Raw genomic sequence first — 19,447 nt, forward strand, 5'->3', positions numbered from 1 at the left:
GTGTACACTGGATTTATGTGAGCTTTTTCACTAAAAACAGATGCCTGCTGTGACTGGAAACTAGATTGATTAGAGTAGTGAGGCTGAACTAAAACACTAAAGTTGGGGGGAATGAAATCAAAACAATGAGCTGGAAGACGTTAAAATGCTTCGTAGAACTAAAGGGGACCTGCGGGGTTGGTTAACCATAAAACAAAAAAATTGTCCATTAAAAGTTCAACTTTTGCTGCACTGGGCTGTGATTACCTACCTGCTGCTTCTGCTGCGCCATTATTTTATGTTATTGTCTCCTTCTTTAAATCCCGCCTTCTAGTCAGATGAACTTTGACCTACACCGAGAACCACGCTCACTCCACACCACTCATTCCCTCGCTCACGCCATGCCCCCTGAGCTACAGCCTGCAGCCCCAGTGTGTTGACCGCTCTGTTTTAGCTATGGAGTGATGCATCTTACCTCTACAAGATCTTTGTTGGGAGTTGCACATGCGCAGTTCCTAGTTAAGGACTACTAGCCAATCAGAAGCAGAGTAGGGCGGGTCTTGAGAAGCCGGTAAACACGGCTTCGGTTCAGCTGTATATGTTCCACTTACCAGCTATGCAACATTGACTGGAGCAAGAGTTTCAGAGAGGACTTTATCTGTCCATAAAGTTATAACTGAGCTCTGTCTCCACATCACAGTAACAACTTTATGTCCATTGCTGCCTGGAGGTTAGCTAGTGTTTGGAAGGGAGAGGAGAGGCAGCAGGCGGACCTCTTGTCACTATGTGCTGCAGCTCAGTGTGTTTTTCCACCAGTGTATTTGAGGGCGTGTTGGACTAGCCGCTAGGCGAGCATTACGACGCGCATTTTGCTGTGACGTCACAGCAAAGTGGTAGAAAAGCATAATATGACCTCTTAAATAATCTACACAGTGGTAGCATGTATTACATGCTTCTTCAATTGGATCTCGTTTTATTTTACAGGAGGTTTCTGTTAGTGTGTCTGTCCTAGGCTTAAAATGATAACATATACTGGATCCATGCTCTGGCATCTTAACAACTTCCTCAGTTTTTACCTAGCTTTGTTAGCCCCGCCCCCTTTAATCTCCGTTGACCCAGTATTAGAATACCAACGGAAAATGATGTTTCAGTTTGCTGCATTCTCTGTGTTTACTACATGCCTTAACAGTTTAATGACACCATGTGACTACTGTCCTTTGTTTCTCACAGAGGCTCCCTATAATGAAACCCCTCCGTCATATGGCTATGACCTGGAGCACTCAGAAGAGAACCAGCCACGCCACCACCCTCTATCCTTTACTGGATCTCCGTCGTCCTCACCACGACTCCACTCTAAGAGCCGGAGCAGCCGAGACACCCAGTCCTCCTGCTCTCTGGAGTCCACGTTGTCGGTAATGTTACTGGGTCAACTCCCACCAACATGTCTAACACGTTAACTGTGTCTCTCAGCTGGCAGTGCTGCTGCTGTTGCTGCTTTCTCCTCCTCCTTCCTCTGGCTGTCTGCTGTTGTTCTCTGGCCCCACTGCATTGTCCTTCACTGTCCTCTCTCCACGCACCATCCAACACTTTTAGCAACCGTGGCTTCTCATTCTGTGATGAAAAGTTGCTATTACAATGCCTGGCATTGCTTTTTCTACTGTCTGTGTGTTGGTGTAAAATCAACCCCAACATTCTTCCTCAACTTATAAAACAAAGGCAGATCATTTATTAGTTTCTTATAAACCTTGTTGTTCCTGTTGCAAAGATGATATTGTTTCTTGTTATTCCACTCCTGTGTGGTGGTGCTGCATGTGCATACAAGTGAAAAATATACAGGAGACACTCTCATATTCTGTTTTTTGTTGGTTTACACAGCTTCCCCTTCATGTATTGTGCTATTAAACAAACCACTAGATCTCCTGCAAAATCTGACCAGAGTCCAGCAATGTCACATGTCATGTACTGGCTGCCAGTTTTATCAGCAGTTGTTCAGATTATTTAGTAACTACACTATTCTTTCAAAATTAATTTTGTAATGCCAGTCCAAGTGTATCGATTTCACAAAAATAATATATCCCCTTCATTTAGTATATTTATATACTAGTATTTGCTTCTATTTTAAAGAGGCTCACATGTGACTAGATGTTGAATCATCATCCTGGTCAAGCACATTATGTGCAAAGCAGAGCAAATAATTAAAATGGAGTATTTAAAGGAGTAAACGGACACTCCGGTGATTTAGTATTACACTTCTGCAAAGTTTGGAAACTTGCGAGAGACAGATTGAAAAAAAGAATGGTCAAAGTCAAAGCCACAGAGAACTGATATTTTTACTTTTAGTTCCTAGGAAGGGGAAAGCTTCAAAAACACAGGATCCTACATTTCCCATTATGCATCTTGATATCATCTGTCGCGAGATCCTGCCTGCATAAATGCCTACAGCTTTCCAACTCTCTGCCATTATTTTGTAACACAGGCTCTCTGTAACAACTTTGTAGCCTCTATCCGCAATCTGCAACACAAGACATCATCAGGGTTATTTTGTCAGTCTTTGGAAAGCTCCTCCGGCGCCACAGAAGGCATTTTACAACTGTTTTAACAGGCTGAGAAGCACTGTCTGTGTCGAGTAAACTGAACTTCATGTGTAAAATCAGTGGAGTACCCTTTAGAAAACTACAGAAGAAGTGCCCTTCAGCCAGTCAGCTGAGGAATCCAGAAGCCAACAATGACATACACAGAGTTGACCATACAGCTCCCAGATGGGAGTGCTTTTCAGTATGAAGCAGGGCATTTCTGAAAAACACCATACATGCTTAGCAAACGCACTGTGGGCGAACAGATGTTAAAAAGAGAACCAGCTCCCCTCCCCCTCTGCTCTGTTCCTGTCCATGCTATGGTATTCCTATCCTGTGATGTTACACTTGGTGATCTTCAATGCTTAAATCATTCGTTGGGGGGGGGCTCTCTTAGCATACAGTAAAAAAAATCTAGCTAATATAATTGCAGAGCTTGAAACAGCACTTCTCAATGCTCCAATGAGTTTCTGACTGACATTTTAGTCTGCACCAGGATGACTGATGATGACTGATGACCTGTTTGGAATAACAACTCCTGGACTAAAACACATTTGTCTTCCTTAAGATGCTAGGAGTCTCGGGTGCAGGCCTCTTGGAATGCAAAACTCCTACAGAGTTTAATCAAATCTGGTCTGTCCCTAATCCCACAACAACAGTATGTGCTGGCGGGGGCTAGCAGAGGTGTCTTGGTGGTTTATTAAATGTGAATGAATGTAATTCCTTCATTGTTTTCTCTCTCCACCATGTTTGTATCAGGTGGAGCTGGACCAGGAGAAGGGGCTGGAGATGAGAAAGTGGGTCCTTTCAGGAATCCTGGCCAGTGAGGAGACCTACCTTAGCCACCTGGAGGCCCTACTGATAGTATGTGTAACCCACACAAAATAATTTCCTGAGTTGGGTGCAATTCTCTAGACAAAAAGCTATGATTAAAATTAGTTTACAAAAAAATGCTAGCTTCAGCTAGCATCTTATGTATTTTTCTGTTCTGTATGTACTTTTCTTAAAGGTTTTGTGTTGTATTTCCTTTTAAAGCAATACTTTAACTTCTGCAAGAAAAGATAACACATTTTTTCACTTACATATGAAAAGTTGAAATCCTAAGGAACACATCACACAATTTATTCCATTCGGGGGGTTTGCTACCTTAGCATTACTTTGTCTTATATGACCAGTAGCTTATGGTGGCTAATGTTAGCTAACTTACTTGTAGAATAACACTTCCTCTTGCAAATGAAAGCTTAATTCATAACTTAAGTGATAAAACACACGCTGACAGAGTCTGAAGGGGTAACTTATGTTAGCTAATGTTACTATATACTATATTTTAACATTTACCATTTTATTAATTGCTGCTTGTGATCACAGTGGCCGCTGCTCCTAGAGAGTTAAGCCTGGCTTTCACTTGTTACGCGCACACACAAATATAATAAATAATACAAAATAATCTTCTTAAGGGGTGAGACCATTGTACTTGTTTTTAAGGAAGTTTAGCTTGTTTCAGCAGTGTCTTTTGACCCTTGTTGTGTTTGTGGCAATAGAATTTAAACTGTGCTATTATTTCATCTCACTGGCACATGTTTTCTGTTGAAGATAAGCCTGAATTACTTATTGGTTATTTTTTCATACAGTACATTCAGTAACTGTTCATATGGACTGTGATCATTTATCCAGCCCATGAAGCCTCTGAGGGCCGCAGCCACAACTTCCCAACCGATGCTGAGCATCCAGCAAATAGAGACCATCTTCTTCAAAGTTCCAGAGCTTCATGAGATCCACAAGGACTTCTATGATGCTCTTCTGCCCCGAGTCCAGGACTGGGGCCACCAGCAGTGTGTGGGGGACCTCTTCCAGAAACTGGTATGGTGATGATATTTTTGTTGCTTCAGTAAGACAACCAAGGAAACAAAAATGTTCAAGACGAGTATGTGAAGAAGTGTTTGTTGACGTTATCTCTGCTGTCATGAATAAGTGTGTTAACACAAGTACACCAGGTAATCCATTAATGTTCCATTTGTTTAAATCACATTAACACAAATTTTATCAACCCAACTCTAGTTTTTTTATGGTTAATATTTAAAGACATAATTTTAGAGGATAACATGTCATGACAATGTTTCAGAGCAACAAAAACCTGTTTCTCCACTAATGACATCTTGAATGCAGCAGAACATCATCAGCCAATAGAGTAAACAAGGAAATCTGAGAGCAGTGGAAGTATCTGATGAGCTTAAATGAGTGAAATATTGCGATCATTTTAACTTTGAACACATGTGTTTTTACAGTTTGGGTGTTAATTTATTACACATAGTTGTGTACAGTATGGCAATCCCTTCAGCTGATTTAAACCCTTCTTTGGATAAAAAGACCAAACATTAAATAACATGAAACCTCACAGCATTAAATTGTATGTTGGTTTCTGATCAAACAGACCACCATTCGTCAAGTCAGTAACTTTCAGAAACTAATTATAGCACTCCTTAAATGTCATGCCTTGATCATTAATGATAGTTAAAAGAGGGGAGACTTTCAGGGGAAAAGGTGGGAGGCTGTTTGTAATGCTCAGTGGATATTGCAGTGCACATGTGAGTAGACTGCCTGGAGTCATCTCCCGGCCAGATAAAAGGCTCACTTCACCACATTACAGGCAGTAAAGGAGAACAAAACGCTATAGGAGGTCGCTGAATAAGAGCTACCTCAGTGTTTGCTGTTGGATGAAAAACACACACATACATACATGGATTTATATCTAGACATGTGAGAAAATATTGAGTTGTATCAGTTTCCCCTGTAATACTGTTATGCCAACTCAAGCCTGAGCATAGAATACGGTGACACTGCAAAGCACGCAGTGGAAATCACAGACAACATCGAGTAAGTAACATCTATCTTCTGTGTTACAGAGTAGATCTAATCTGTACTCTCCTTGTGCGCTGTAGGCCAGCCAGCTCGGAGTGTACCGGGCCTTTGTGGATAACTATAAGGTTGCTGTGGAGACGGCAGACAAGTGCTGCCAGGCCAATGCTCAGTTTGCAGAGATATCTGAGGTATGTAATCACGCTATGCACAGCAGGACAGGTTTTTGATGTTGTACAGCTGTCCCGGACAAGTGATGACAGGGCGGTTTTCAGCAGTCCTCACTGTGTGTAGAGCCACGCAGCTCTTTACAGTAGTGCTGATTGTTTTAATTGCGCTGTGGGGCAGTTGCGATTTAATGGGGGTATTTTTTCTCACTATTCCCTCCGGTGTTATCTTCCTGCCAGAATCTCAAGGTCAAAAGCACAAAGGACTGCAAAGACCAGTTGGCCAAAAATTCACTGGAAAGTGAGTACTGAGTGAAATGAATGGCCAGCCTCCACATTAATCAATATTGCTATAAGTAGTTGAGCTGTGACTCGGCCTGTTGAGCTGATTCTTCCTCCTCCACAGCTCTTCTCTACAAACCCGTGGACAGAGTGACTCGCAGCACACTCGTTCTGCATGTAAGTCATTCTGCATCTAACACAAATCCGTAGCAACGTCTTGTCTGCATAAAGAGGATGATTGAATTTGTCAATCGTTTCTTATTCTAGGACCTCCTGAAGCACACGCCCTCCAGCCACCCGGACTATCCGTTGTTACAGGACGCCCTGCGCATCTCTCAGAACTTCCTGTCCAGTATTAATGAAGAAATCACCCCGCGTAGACAGTCCATGACCGTTAAGAAGGGAGAGGTCAGTGTGGAAAGCTGAGTCACTGCATCGGCTCAGTGTTATACTAATGACTTTGTGACTAAACACTTTTTTCAAACAAGTGTGCTCAGGCCCGCTGAAATCCAATTGCAAATAAAATGTGGTTTTGGTAGATAAATCAACAAGTTTCAGCTTCTTTAAGTGAGACAAAAACATGACTGACTCTGGCTTTGCTGTTTATTCACCAAAATACATTCTGTCAATTCTGTTTTCCTGAATGAAGGCCAGGTTGTTGTTGTTATTGCTGTTAATATTCAGCAACGGTCTGGTTGGAAGAGAAATACAGATGAAGAATAGTTACAGCTTTTTCCCTTTGTGGAGCACTTTTTCATTTTGCCAAGGACAAGTTCTGTGGTTTATATGGTGTGGTGACAAAGCGATGAGGCCTGACACCCATTTTTGGTGGTCTTCCATCTCTATAGCGTCTAGGAGCACTGAGGAGAATTGAGCTTGTTTTTTCACAAGTATGCAATATTAGTAGCACTAAAGTATCTTTCGAAATGACTGAAAACGCAAAACTTAACAAGAGCGGTCCTTTGAGCTAAATTCTAATATCACAATGAGAATGCTAACATGCTGATGTTAGCAGGTTTGATAATGATGAAGGAAAGCTGAGGCTGATGTGAACGCCACTGGTAAATACATAAATTTCACCTGATGATGGCATTAGATGAAAAGTAAAAGGATGACCAAAGTTATGACAGATGCTCCTGAGGAGAATGTATGTGAAAAATTGCATATCAATCCATCCAATAGTTGTTAGATATGTCAGTCTGAACCAAAGAGGTGGATCGACTGACAGCCTGACATTGTCATGCATGGGTAAAACCTAAAGGGAATCGGGCTACTGTGTTGCTAAAGTTCCTGATTGACAGAACACTTGATTATATGGACTTAACGTTTGTTAAATGAACATACTGTACAGTATTGTACAACACTTTGGCTTATTTGATTTTCTGACTTAAACAGCAGCATTGTGGAATTGAGGATTCTATGTGCCCCTGTACTTATCGTCATATCTTGACTGTTGACGGTAAAAAGCTCAGAGCACAAGGTGTCTGGAAGCTACAATAAACACAGAGGGTGAGTCAGGTTGTTGCTGACTCATCTCAGCCTGTCTGCTTTAGTTGTGAAGGAAGTGAAGTGTAGAGGAAGCTTGTGACAAAGCAGTGCAAACACTGGAGGCAAGCGGTCTCTCTGTTGCAAACCAGGAAAACCTGTCAATTACCGCCGCGCTCACTCCCATCCTTCCCTGTCGCAGTGTCAACTCTGCTTCCCAGAAATGACCTGCAGCACTCCTAACCAGCCTTCTGCACTGGGTGTGTACTGACGTACCCGTGTTTCCTGACCCCTCGGCCCCCCCACACACCACACATCTCAGGGTTCTTATTCAGATGAACTGACTGAGAACTTCCTGTTTTTTCCTGGGAACAGGGTGGGATATTAAATCAAAGAAAGTTCTTGGGAACAGTCTTCTGTATATTGTCTAGGAAGTCTGAAAAACCACAAGGAGATTGACAGATAAAAAGCCAGCACATGACAATCAGTTGAAAATACCAGTTGTTGTTGTTATTGTTGTTGTTGTACACGATCAGCTCTCTACTAAATTTGCACCCAGTGTTGATGTTTTGCACCATGACTGCCTGTAATTACTATGACCATTTAAACCCATGAGTTTGGTTAGCTTCACCTCTTGTACATGCCTCGCGGCTCAACGTCTCATTATAGTACATAAAAAAAACTGGAGCAGATTCCAGTGTCAGGAGGGTGTGAGCACTGTGCAGTTCCAGCTCTCTTGTTTTTCCATTGGATTATTGACTATTTGTGGTCACGTTTGTGTCACAAAACAATAAGCGGATGTCACCGTTTTTCGAAACCAGGACAATACTGAACTTGTTTGAGGACCTTGCCAAAACGCCTGCAACCAGCCAGCACTGGACTGGAGTATCCAGAGAACAGAATAGGAAAACCCTGCCACAGTGATTTCCTTGTTTTTGTTGAGCTGTGGTTGGTGTGGGATGGCAAAGTCTCACATGGGCAGTGTCACTGTAAACAGCCTCGGCCCAGAGGTCCAAAGGTAGAAAGGGAATTTAGATGCACGCTGCTGCAGGAAGAGCTCGTGCCATCACATCCACCAACCTCAGGCTGGACGGATGAACGAGGATTAGGTTAAGATTTGTGATTAAAACAAGAAACATTACTAAGTCTTCACAATATGTACCATATACTAATTGTCAGACTATACTTTTTTAGCAGTTAGGATACAAAAATAACATACTTGAGAATTTTATACCAAGTGATACAATACCTGAGACATTGGTTGTCATTCAAACTTCAGTTTTCATATGTCAGTGTAATTTAAACTTTAAACTCAAACATGTTTTCTTAAAATTAATATACAAATGATTTGTTTTCAAATTCCTTTGTGCATTGCATTGTGGGAGAATAGTGTCCATCAACAGCTGCATTCGAGTATACTGAACCTTTCCAGTGTGAACACGCTACACACTCGCAACTTACTTAGAATCAGTATGCGGTATGGCACTGGGAAACAGCAGTCTAGCCTTTCTATTACACTGTACTTATAGACGGCAGTGCTTTGATCAAAATGCTAATGTAAGGATGCTAACATGTTCACATGATAACATGCTGATGTTAAGCAGGTATAATGCTCACCATTATTTGAGAAAAGTTGCTAAACATACTGTGCAAATTGATCGATAACACAAAAATCTACAGCCAAGCTAGCGGCTCTGTTAGGTTGTACTTGGTGCACAATGGTGATCTGAGCTAAATGCTTTGGTGAGGATGCTAACATGCTCACATTGACAATGTTAACCATCTTAGCGTAGCACAATATACAGTGATGGCAATGACATTAGTTTTCCAAGTAACTGGTCATAAACCAAAGTCCTGGACAAATTAAGATGTTGACCTGATGATGGTGCAAGATGAAAAGTCATGGGATCACCAAAGCTCATCGTGAGGGACCAAATCGTTATGCCTCTACAGTTCAGAGATCATCAGTGCATCATTATATCTGCTGGTGGGTGAAGAAACATACTGCATACACTTACTGCCTTGGTTTGGTCACATCACAAATGATTTATTGTTATGTTATTTTGTTTACTTCTGCTATGAGGTTGGGTAGCATTCATCCAACTGCAACACCGCAGGCTGTACTATAAGTACAAGCATTGTTTGTGAACCCCAAATTAAACCATTTCAAGCTGAGTGTCCGTGTAAACCATAAAATTGATATTATCATCAGTTCTTAGTATAGCAGTTATTTGCTGTTGGTGTACCAGCGTAACAGCACCTTAATTCTCACTCAAATTTAGAAGAAAATAAATAAAATAAGATTATTGAGGGTGCATTTAAGACAAATGAGTTATATTCTGTGTGTGTAATGACGTGATTTCTTGTTTCCCGTTGGCAGAACCGCCAGCTGCTGAGGGATCGCTTCATGGTGGAGCTGGTTGAAGGTTCCAGGAAACTTCGTCACGTCTTCCTCTTCACCGACCTGCTGCTCTGCACCAAGCTGAAGAAACAGGCTGCAGGGTGAGTTTGAGTGGGCGTCCAGTCCGAGGTTAGAGATGCAGGCTGTGACCCGGAAGATCCACAGTGAGATAAAGGTTATAATTGGGAAGTTTTAAACAATCATTATACACACAACTTGTCCTCCAACAGGAAAGGGCAACAGTATGACTGTAAGTGGTACATCCCACTGGCTGACCTGACCTTCCAGACCATCGAGGACTGTGAGTCCACCCCCATCCCTCTGGTCCAGGATGAGGAGATTGATGCCATGAAGATCAAAATCTCCCAGATCAAGAACGAGATCCAAAGAGAGAAGGTTAGGGTACACAGATTGTAAACGCACACCTCGCCAACACAGAATACAAGGAAAACAGTTCAACATACAGGTTATGATTTATTACTTTTATTAGTGAGGAAGGAACTGCCCTGTAGAAACAACAGAATAATGACAGCGAAGCCTGAAGACTAAAATGGGGAACTTACAGATTAGCACATGTGATTACAACAAATGTCTAGACATCATGTCCTGAATTATATTAACCCTGGTACTGATGATCTGTAGAGAACCACCAAAGGACCCAAGGTGATTGAGCGACTGAGGAAGAAGTTATCAGAACAAGAGTCTCTGCTGCTTCTCATGTCACCCAACATGGCGTTCAGAGTGGCCAACAGAAATGGCAAGGTGAGTCAGGGGATATTTAAACCTGCAAAAAAAGGCCACTGTGCTCAGGTAGATAGATGAAAGAAATCCTTTTGGAATATCTTGAACCATCAGTAAACACTTTGTAATTTACTTTCTGCTGCCCCCTGCTGTTGACAAGTGTGACATTACACCATGAGGGTGCAGAAAAATACAGTTTATTTTCCCTTTATTTCTTCCAGGGCTTCACATTTCTCATCTCTTCGGACTATGAGCGTGCCGAGTGGAGAGAGATCATTCGCGAGCAGCAGAAGAAGTGTGAGTTTTCTTGGCACCTTCTGTTAAGATACTCAGTATTATCATAACCATTGTAATGGCATATTTGTGTGACTTGCATTTACCATTAACTGTGTCCGGCAGGTTTTAAAAGCTTCTCTCTGACCTCTCTGGAGCTGCAGATGCTCACTAACTCATGCGTGAAACTCCAGACTGTTCACACGATCCCAATGACCATGAATAAGGAAGGTAAGGTTCAATTTGTGTTGTACATTTTAGGATTTAATATGCATTTTAATATACCTGCAGTTTTGTATTTTACCTTAACCCTCATAATCTGAACGCTACCCTCCACAGATGATGAATCTCCTGGTTTGTACGGCTTCCTAAATGTCATTGTCCACTCTGCATCAGGGCTGAAACAGAGCTTAAGTAAGTGGCTTTTTCTGCTGTTTTTCATTATAAATCATCTCAGTGATAATTCTAGAGGTTGCACATGATGTCACATCATCCTGTTTCAGTCCAGGCTCATCTGTTGTACATGCCCGCTCTCTCTCTGTCTGGGCTGCGGCTGTCAGCTGGGAGGGCAGCTGCAGGGCAACAAGGGGGATTAGCCAGGAACACTGTGTACAAACCACCTCAAATATGTCTTCCTCAAATCACTGCCTGCTCAAACTCTACTTTGTGCTCTTTGTCACTAAAGGTAGTCAGGCAATAGTAATCATCAGTGGCATGTTTCACCCAGTGGGGAGTCCACTTCTCCTTGCTATTTCTTAAGTTACTGAGTCAGGAACATTTGAAGAGAGAGAGTTGTGGTCGAGCCAGCATGTGGTTGCAGCAACAAAGGCCTCATGCATTACATCATGCGGACATGTCTCAACCAGAAGAATCTTTAGTTTTTAGTTTTATTTTGATTCAACAATTAAAACTGCTTCTGCCCACTAGACCTATACTGCTCTCTGGAGGTGGATTCCTTTGGCTACTTTGTCAACAAAGCCAAAACACGTGTGTACAGAGACTCTACAGAGCCCAGCTGGAACGAGGTGAGAGTGCAAATCACAGTGGAGAAAGCGACTGAGTGAGATCCTATCCACTGCTGTGTATCTTTAAAAACAGGCAATAGAGATCTGTGTGTCCCCTAAACATAACTGTATGAAATTAAAGCATATCAGTTTTGAAAAGGTCCATGGATGTTCACTGGATAAAAGTGAAGTACATTGTTGTGCATCGGCCCGAAGCCAACAGTAACACGCCTTTGCTGTTTCTACTCAAGGAGTTTGAGATTGAACTGGAGGGCTCTCAGACTCTGAGGCTGCTGTGCTATGAGAAGTGCTACAACAAAAGCAAGCAGAGCAAAGAGGACGGAGAGATCACAGACAAGATCATGGCCAAAGGACAAATAAAGGTATGGCCAAAAAGGACAACCCTGGATCAAATGCTTCCAAATGCCTCAACAAATAATTGTGTGTGTTTTAGGGAAACACCTGGGTTACGGGTTAACACACCTGGATTATTGTGGCTGTGTCAGTTTTCCAATTTAAGCCTGAAAAATACTAGATTTTTAAGATCCCAACAAATATCAATATTTGAGAGTTTAAAAAAATACTATAACAATATAAACTTTTTACATAAACAGACATTTTTTGTAAATATTATTTGAAGTTGGTTATTAAAAATTACGATCAAGATACTGTATTACTGAGTGGGACATTTTACACTTGGCAAAATGCTAATACTGTTTCTGAACTACCTAAAACAACAAGAGATTGCAGTACACTATGGTGTATGTGTGGCATTATATATCTTATATCTGTTCTAGATTCTGGCTGTAACGTTATAATTAATAATAAGTGTACTTTCCAAAATGTCAAACTATTCTTTTACTGCTAATCACAGAACAGTAAAATACGTTGCCTTTTAAACACTCCTGGCACAATATTATGAAATATTTGCCAATTCTTTTCTGAACATTGGACCTCTTATACATCATACTGTATCCTATATGGCACCAAAGCTGAAAGAGCTAAAAAAGATAAAAACTAAAAAATAGCTAGAAATCAATATAGACTCTGCATGACCCCAAATGTATATAGTTCCACAGGAAAGAACAAATAATCCTTGCGGATGTGGAGTCTTGCTCCCTCTATTGATTTCAGTAAATCCACAGTGGTGGCTTATTTGAACTGTTGACCAGAGGACCTTCTTTTGCTAATCCTACCCTTTGGGGCCCTTTGCTGTCACTTCAGGGCCTGATATGGTGTTGTGACACAGGGCGGATTAAATTTTGGGTTGACCAAATGTAGCCGTTGGCAGTACTCCAGACTATGACAGAGGAGAGAGAGACAGCGAGCTCTTTGATCAGCCAGTGAAGGGATTTCCCTGATGGACACGTGGGTCAAAACACTCTGGAGTCTTAGAGGAAAGGAGCATGTGCATGCCTGTATCCTGAGTCAGATACTTGCCATGTTGTTCAGAAGCCTGGTTGTAGGTCATCTGTCAGGTCACTTTAATGACCTGTGGTGTCAGGTTGGCCTTTCTGCTTGCTTTGTTGATGGCTACATCAGTGGAATGGAAACTGTCTGATTGGGCTTATGGTCTAAGGAATGATAATGACACAATTTGAATGAACTGAATAGAAGTTATTTCAATTTTGAGGGCAGATAATATTTGAAAAAGATAACAACTTTGTGCACAGCATGTACTGCAGGGCTACAGGTGCTGACAGCTGCGAAATGAACATCAAACAGTAAAAAATGAAAAAGCAAAATGTTTGAGTTACAATGTGATTTGAAAATGATTAATATACTCAAGAAAACTCCAGCCTTCAATAAATAGTACTAAATAACCTGTATTACCATTTCATACACATGGGAATTAGAGTGTGTTAGCTGAGGCGGGCCCTTAAGACCTGCTCTGTGGGAAAAGAAAAGATGACTTTAATAGAGAGAAGAGCCTCTGGGAAAGGTAACGGTTCACATAAGGCTTATATCATGGATTTTAAGCATTGTTTAGATATGGGGAAGACATGTCTGATGTTAAAGGTCACTAGCACTAATCAGTTATTGGCCCGAGAGGATTCTGTTTAGGCTACCTGAGATGCTAGATTACCAGCCAGCACTACTTACAGCGGCAGGCGTGAGCACGTTGGTGAATAATGAGGGTAGGAGGGGATTCTCAGGAGTTAATCCCCCAAATCCATCTGGGAAGTACAACACAGAGGCAAGCGTGGTTGGCAGGCCGCGTTGCTTTGTTCCTTTTCTGACTCCCACTGGAATGAAAGGATTTGGAGTCTAACAATGCCGAGACGTGAAGAAGAAAGTTTTGTGAAGACTCAGCCGCATCAGTGAAGATCATCAAGATGCTTTAAGGCGACGAAGGACCTGCTGCTCTCGTTAGTGCCGTGGTTAAGAAAATACCGTGGAACAGCGCTGGTTTCTTTGTTTGTTTGTCATTAGACAGTGGAAGTAAGATTTAAGAGTTGAGAAAGGCTCATTCCAGAAAGAATGAGTGAGAGTACTCCTAATGAGGAGGAGAGTGTGGATCAGGCCAGCAGCAGCCTAGAAGAAGAGGGAGATACGGCTCTAAGAAAACCCCCGCGCACAGGGGCCCGTCTGTGGGACAGAGTCTGCAGCAGTCTGCTCAGACCAAAGGTAATGGAAAAAGAGCTGTGGACAGACCAACATGGGTTTTGTTGTAAAGGAAGCCATGAGAATTACTATATTTAAATAATAACATTTAACTTGTTTTTGCTTTCTCTTATTTTCTACTGATGGTTAAAGCCCTGTTTGAGTTGCGCACTGTGTTGTATTTCTGCTGGGATGTTTCTTTCATATGCCGGCATTGTACTGCCTGTTATCGTTTTTCATCCTTTTGTATTATGTATTATGTAAAAGAAAATGTATTTTCACTGAACAAAGGATTATTTGAATGAGATTTGATGGTTTCTTGGGTGAAAGAATCTCAGCCATGTTGGACAGGCACAGTGCTGATCACGTTACTCATGCCTGACCACTTGCAGTGTGGTATTAGTCAGATGACTGAAATAGATCAGTGACACCAGTTAACGCTACCTGGCCATATGGACTTTATGTTTATGTGAGGCAATTCAAGTAATTGAGCAGGTAATACTCATATTTACCTACACAGAAACGTAACTCTCACTGCAGTTCACAAAAAATTATTTTATTATTATTATTATTTTAATATATTTTATACGTCATTTGAAGCTGATATGGGCAAACTGTTTTCCTGGTTTTTAATTCTGAGGAGAATCTGAATTCATTAAAAATTATGTGACTCTGAAAAGTGGTCTTTTTTGTTTTTTCAGCTGGATCCTCAGACATTGCAAAATAAAGACTGGCAGAGGACAGTCATCACCATGAACGGGGTAAGTGTTTTCACCAACAAGTTATAAAGGATTACTAAATTTAATACACACATTTTATTGGTCCGGTACGACCAGTAGCTTAGCATTACTGAGTCAGTTTGCTGACTCGTCTGTACTTGTGCTAGTGTAGCCATATTGTCTGCTTTTTAGCAAATATTAACAAGCCTAGCTGACATGAAGTGGTTTTCTTTACTTGTTTCAGATTGAGGTGAAGCTTTCGATGAAGTTCACCAGCAGAGAGTTCAGTCTGAAGCGAATGCCTTCACGGAAACAGTCCGGCGTCTTTGGAGTGAAGATCAACGTAGTGACAAAGTGAGCTGATGATCTGTGTGTGTGTGTGTGTGTGTGTGTGTGGCATGCCAATATGCCCATTTTTTATATTTGATGTAACTCAATGAGTCAACATGTACAACGTGCCCCTTTTTTACAAAGTGTCAGAATTTAAATTTGTTGATCATGCAGCGTTGTGAGAGAAATGACTGTGGGTGTCTAGCTCTGCCCCGATCAGGACCCTGAAACTGAACTAACTAAATGTAATTCAGCTATCCTTCATTTTATCATTTATACTTCTCCTACTGTGACATGTCAAAATGTCTGGCTTATTGACCAGCGGCCCTAACCAAATCAATACTAGAGCACAATGTGTGAAGTCAAGACAATATTAGCATCTTCTATTAGCCTTCTACAAGCATTTTACAGGAAAACCTAGTCTACTGGCAGCAAACAATAGGGAGATGCTTTGAAAAACACTAGTACTAACAAATACCCCAGTGGTGGCATACATGGGCTACACTGGTTTCATCCATGGTCACTTGTGTTTATAGCATTTATACGTGTTGATTTGTAAGTAGCTCTTCTGAAACTTTCTGTCACTAGGCGAGAGCGCTCCAAGGTTCCCCTCATTGTGAGACAGTGTGTGGAGGAGATAGAGCGACGGGGAATGGAGGAGGTGGGAATCTACAGAGTGTCTGGCGTCGCAACTGACATCCAGGCGCTGAAGGCCGCCTTTGATTCAAGTGAGTTCAGTTTGAACTTGACTTCTTATCAAAATTGATTTGACAAATGTGGCAAAGATAGGAAATAAGAGATACTTGTATGAAACCTCTCGCAGAGCTCTGCAGGACTGACTCATACTCTGCTCAGATGTGTTTCTCAAAGCCCAGTAGGCAGCTCGTATTATTTGGTATTTAGTGACTGTTGTATCATTTGCCACCAGACAACAAGGACGTGTCTGTAATGATGAGGGAGATGGACGTAAACGCCATCGCAGGAACACTGAAGCTGTATTTCCGCGAGCTGCCGGAGCCTCTTTTCACTGACGAGTTGTACCCCAACTTTGCTGGAGGCATCGGTCAGTCCCCACTTTTTTTCTTATTTTTTCTTAAACTCAGTGGTGATTTGTGACAGTGGCACATTCACATGTGCTTTTGCCTTGCAGCTCTCTCTGACAGTGTGGCCAAGGAGAGCTGCATGCTCAACCTGTTGCTGTCTCTACCAGAGCCCAATCTGGTGACTTTCCTCTTCTTGCTCGACCACCTTAAACGGTAAAAGACCTCACAACGAACACATTATTCAAGCAACTGTGGATCCGTGTTATTCATTTTTGCCATCCTTTTAGAGTGCGATGATAGGTGAGACAAATGTGTTATAGTAGATGTAGCTGGGTGTTCAGCGGTGATTGAAAACTACCAAATATGTGCTGTTCGGGATCTTATAAGTATATAGGTTGAATGTTATTAGTTGTTAAACTAGTTGTAAAGGGTAGCTGCTAAACAATAGAAATTTGTGGTTATAATAGTACTATTTGAAAATCTTACAAACACAGATACATGCCAGCAAGTGTGAAATAACAAATTCTTTCTGTCATAGATGAAAAGCAATACATCTCACACTTGCTCAATTTAATACACACAGGGGCTTTGATGCTAAAAACTGACTTGGTCTGGTATGACCAAAAGATTCAACTTCAGAGTTTAATGACTCTTCTCTTCTGTTACACAATGTTTTAGCATTTAGCATTACACCCATCATTGTCACTTGTAGCTATAGTGGTCACTGTTGAGCTAAAGTTACACAAGCTATCTTAAAAGCTTGTATGCTGTCATTTACATAAAGTAACAAAGTTCCTTTACTTGTTGGGTAAAGGAATTTATAAAGATGTACTGTTTGGCTTGGGATTTTGTGAGCATCTATAGTTTTTTTTTTTCTTACAGGGTGACTGAAAATGAGAGCATCAACAAGATGTCTTTGCACAATCTGGCCACGGTTTTTGGCCCCACTTTGCTTCGGCCCTCTGAAAAAGACAGCAAAATCTCAAACAGCTCGCAGCCAATCTCCATGAACGACAGCTGGTCTCTAGAAGTCATGGCTCAGGTAAAACCCGTGTCAGGATATTGACTAGAGAGATATTTGGACTACTTGGTGTGGGTCTGATCACCTTGTTCTGTGTCCGTAGGTGCAAGTCCTTCTCTACTTCCTTCAGCTGGAGAGCATTCCAACACCTGACAGCAAACGCCAAAGCCTTCTCTTCTCCACTGAAGTATAACGTGAACATCGAACAGTGTCTGTAAATGTTCTGTTCAGAGGCAGAATGTCCGCTGCCTAATGAGGCGGATGCTGTTTAGTGGCCATGGCTGGTTTACTCTGAGGATGCTTGATTTAGCCACCAGGTGGAACCGTTAACACGTTGTAAACTGGAAACAGCCATCATGACCAAAGCCATTTCTGTTGGAGGTGTCATGAGCATATGAGTTCTGTTTACTTACAAGCTTACCTGCTGTGTCAGTAAAAGACAACCCTATATGATGTACGGACAAAATATATCATTCCTTTTTTAATTTAATTGTCAAGAAGTATTATTTACTGTACTTTCATATTTTTCACTGCCCTGTTCTGTCACTGTGCATACATTAGCTTTATATTCACAGAAGGGGATTTCTGCTGTAGTTGGATTTTGTAAGATTTATTTCTGTAGATTGATGATCAATGAATGGAAATGAATTTTTATTTTCTTGTTTGACTTGGTTGAAAGCGCACCTGTGCCAATGTTTCCCTGCTGATGACCAGTAGAACACTTTAGTTACCCTGATGTTTACACACACTCTTAATTTTGTACAGAATTAGTGTAAGTTTGAGACTGAAAACTGTAGTTAACACACAGCAACGTGCAGGCATGTTGACCTATCCATTTGCAGCGTTTTGCCATCTGTGCTATACAATTTATATAGTGACTTTCTTCAGTTTACAGGTTCTTCTGGTGGTGTCCGAGCCAACTTTCATTTAGATAAGAGTGCTTTTTTTGAAAGTGGTACAGAGACGTGAAAGCCAGATCATTCCAGGAAAAGGCGAGGCCTAATTCTTCCTCCCATGGAATAGACAGTGCTGTGTATAATTTTAATTTCACAGTCGTCTTTTGTTTTGTGTCCATATTGTTTTTTTTAGCTTCTTACTGATTTGATTTATTCACTAATGCACATGTGTTGCTTTGTGCATTTCTTCTCTGTAGTCTACCAATATAGGACAGAACCACACTGCTGTAGATATAAGAGCACCTGGAGATTATCTGAAATACCAAATGTTCCTTAGTAGGTAGCCCTTGAAGCACAGGGATTCACACATAACCAATTCTCCTGGTTTATTAACAGGTGTATCATCCACATACCTAATATTACTTTCAAAGCCATGTGAAAATGCACTGTGTGCTTGCGTTAATATTTTTTTCCCCCCAAATCACTACATGTATTCAAACACTTGTTAGCACAAACTATAACCCTAAAGGTGTGTCATTTATGTAAAATAAGCAATAACTCTTAGTATTTCTTAGGACGAGCAATGACTAGTGGCTCTTGTATGTATGATTTATGTAAATAAAAACTTGGTAACATTATTCTTGCATCATTTCTTCGTTATCTTAATTAATCCTCAGACTGACAGTCTGACACAGTTATGTCCAGACTCACCAATGTTTCAGTCCTCTTTCATAAATATGTGCTAAACCCAGTCCCCTACTTTACTGTAGCTATGCTCAGTATACCGAGTTGTACACCTGTACACCATTGGACCATCTACCCTGTCCAGTGTGTATGCTACTAGAGATGCAAATGGTTCTGTGTAGGACTGGTGAAGACAGTGAGGAGCATGTAAATGAAAAGCGAATTACACATTTACTGTGTCTGGGCTTTGGTGGTCCAGTACCTGGGTGTGTTCCCTGCGTGACATGTTAATACAGTGGTTCTCAAACCTTTTCACATCAAGGACCCCCAATCCGACACAAATAAGACCACGAACCCCCATTTTGTACCAGGGTCACCCATCTGATTTT

At 41.4% G+C, this 19,447-nt stretch overlaps 1 protein-coding gene across 2 annotated transcripts; it reads left to right on the forward strand.

Annotated features, from left to right (window-relative positions):
* Positions 1-1,157: 1,157 nt before the first annotated feature.
* Positions 1,158-19,012, forward strand: si:dkey-91m11.5 (PH_BCR_vertebrate and RhoGAP_Bcr domain-containing protein). 2 transcript variants are annotated; one of them, XM_046035291.1, is made up of 22 exons: positions 1,158-1,391; positions 3,312-3,416; positions 4,227-4,412; positions 5,492-5,599; positions 5,816-5,876; positions 5,982-6,034; positions 6,125-6,265; positions 9,723-9,844; positions 9,974-10,139; positions 10,386-10,505; positions 10,706-10,781; positions 10,884-10,988; positions 11,097-11,171; positions 11,685-11,782; positions 12,013-12,144; positions 15,067-15,126; positions 15,329-15,438; positions 16,003-16,142; positions 16,343-16,477; positions 16,565-16,670; positions 17,340-17,499; positions 17,582-19,012. In XM_046035291.1, exons 1-22 carry the CDS (start codon positions 1,173-1,175, stop codon positions 17,669-17,671), a joined length of 2,568 nt encoding a protein of 855 aa, XP_045891247.1. In that variant the 5' UTR covers positions 1,158-1,172; the 3' UTR covers positions 17,672-19,012. The 2 variants fall into 2 exon arrangements, with proteins under 2 accessions (XP_045891247.1, XP_045891248.1); XM_046035292.1 differs by lacking the exons at positions 1,158-1,391; positions 3,312-3,416; positions 4,227-4,412; ... (10 more) ...; positions 11,685-11,782; positions 12,013-12,144 and adding an exon at positions 14,011-14,389.
* Positions 19,013-19,447: the final 435 nt, after the last annotated feature.

Source organism: Micropterus dolomieu, linkage group LG21 (assembly GCF_021292245.1).
Source record: "Micropterus dolomieu isolate WLL.071019.BEF.003 ecotype Adirondacks linkage group LG21, ASM2129224v1, whole genome shotgun sequence".
Taxonomy (NCBI): Eukaryota; Metazoa; Chordata; class Actinopteri; order Centrarchiformes; family Centrarchidae; genus Micropterus; species Micropterus dolomieu.

Coding starts and splice junctions, on each gene's coding strand:
- si:dkey-91m11.5 (XM_046035291.1), top strand. CDS start 1,173: ATGACACCATGTGACTACTGTCCTTTGTTTCTCACAGAGGCTCCCTAT. Junction 6,266..9,722: donor TGACCGTTAAGAAGGGAGAG/GTCAGTGTGGAA, acceptor TCCCGTTGGCAG/AACCGCCAGCTGCTGAGGGA. Junction 11,783..12,012: donor CAGAGCCCAGCTGGAACGAG/GTGAGAGTGCAA, acceptor TTTCTACTCAAG/GAGTTTGAGATTGAACTGGA.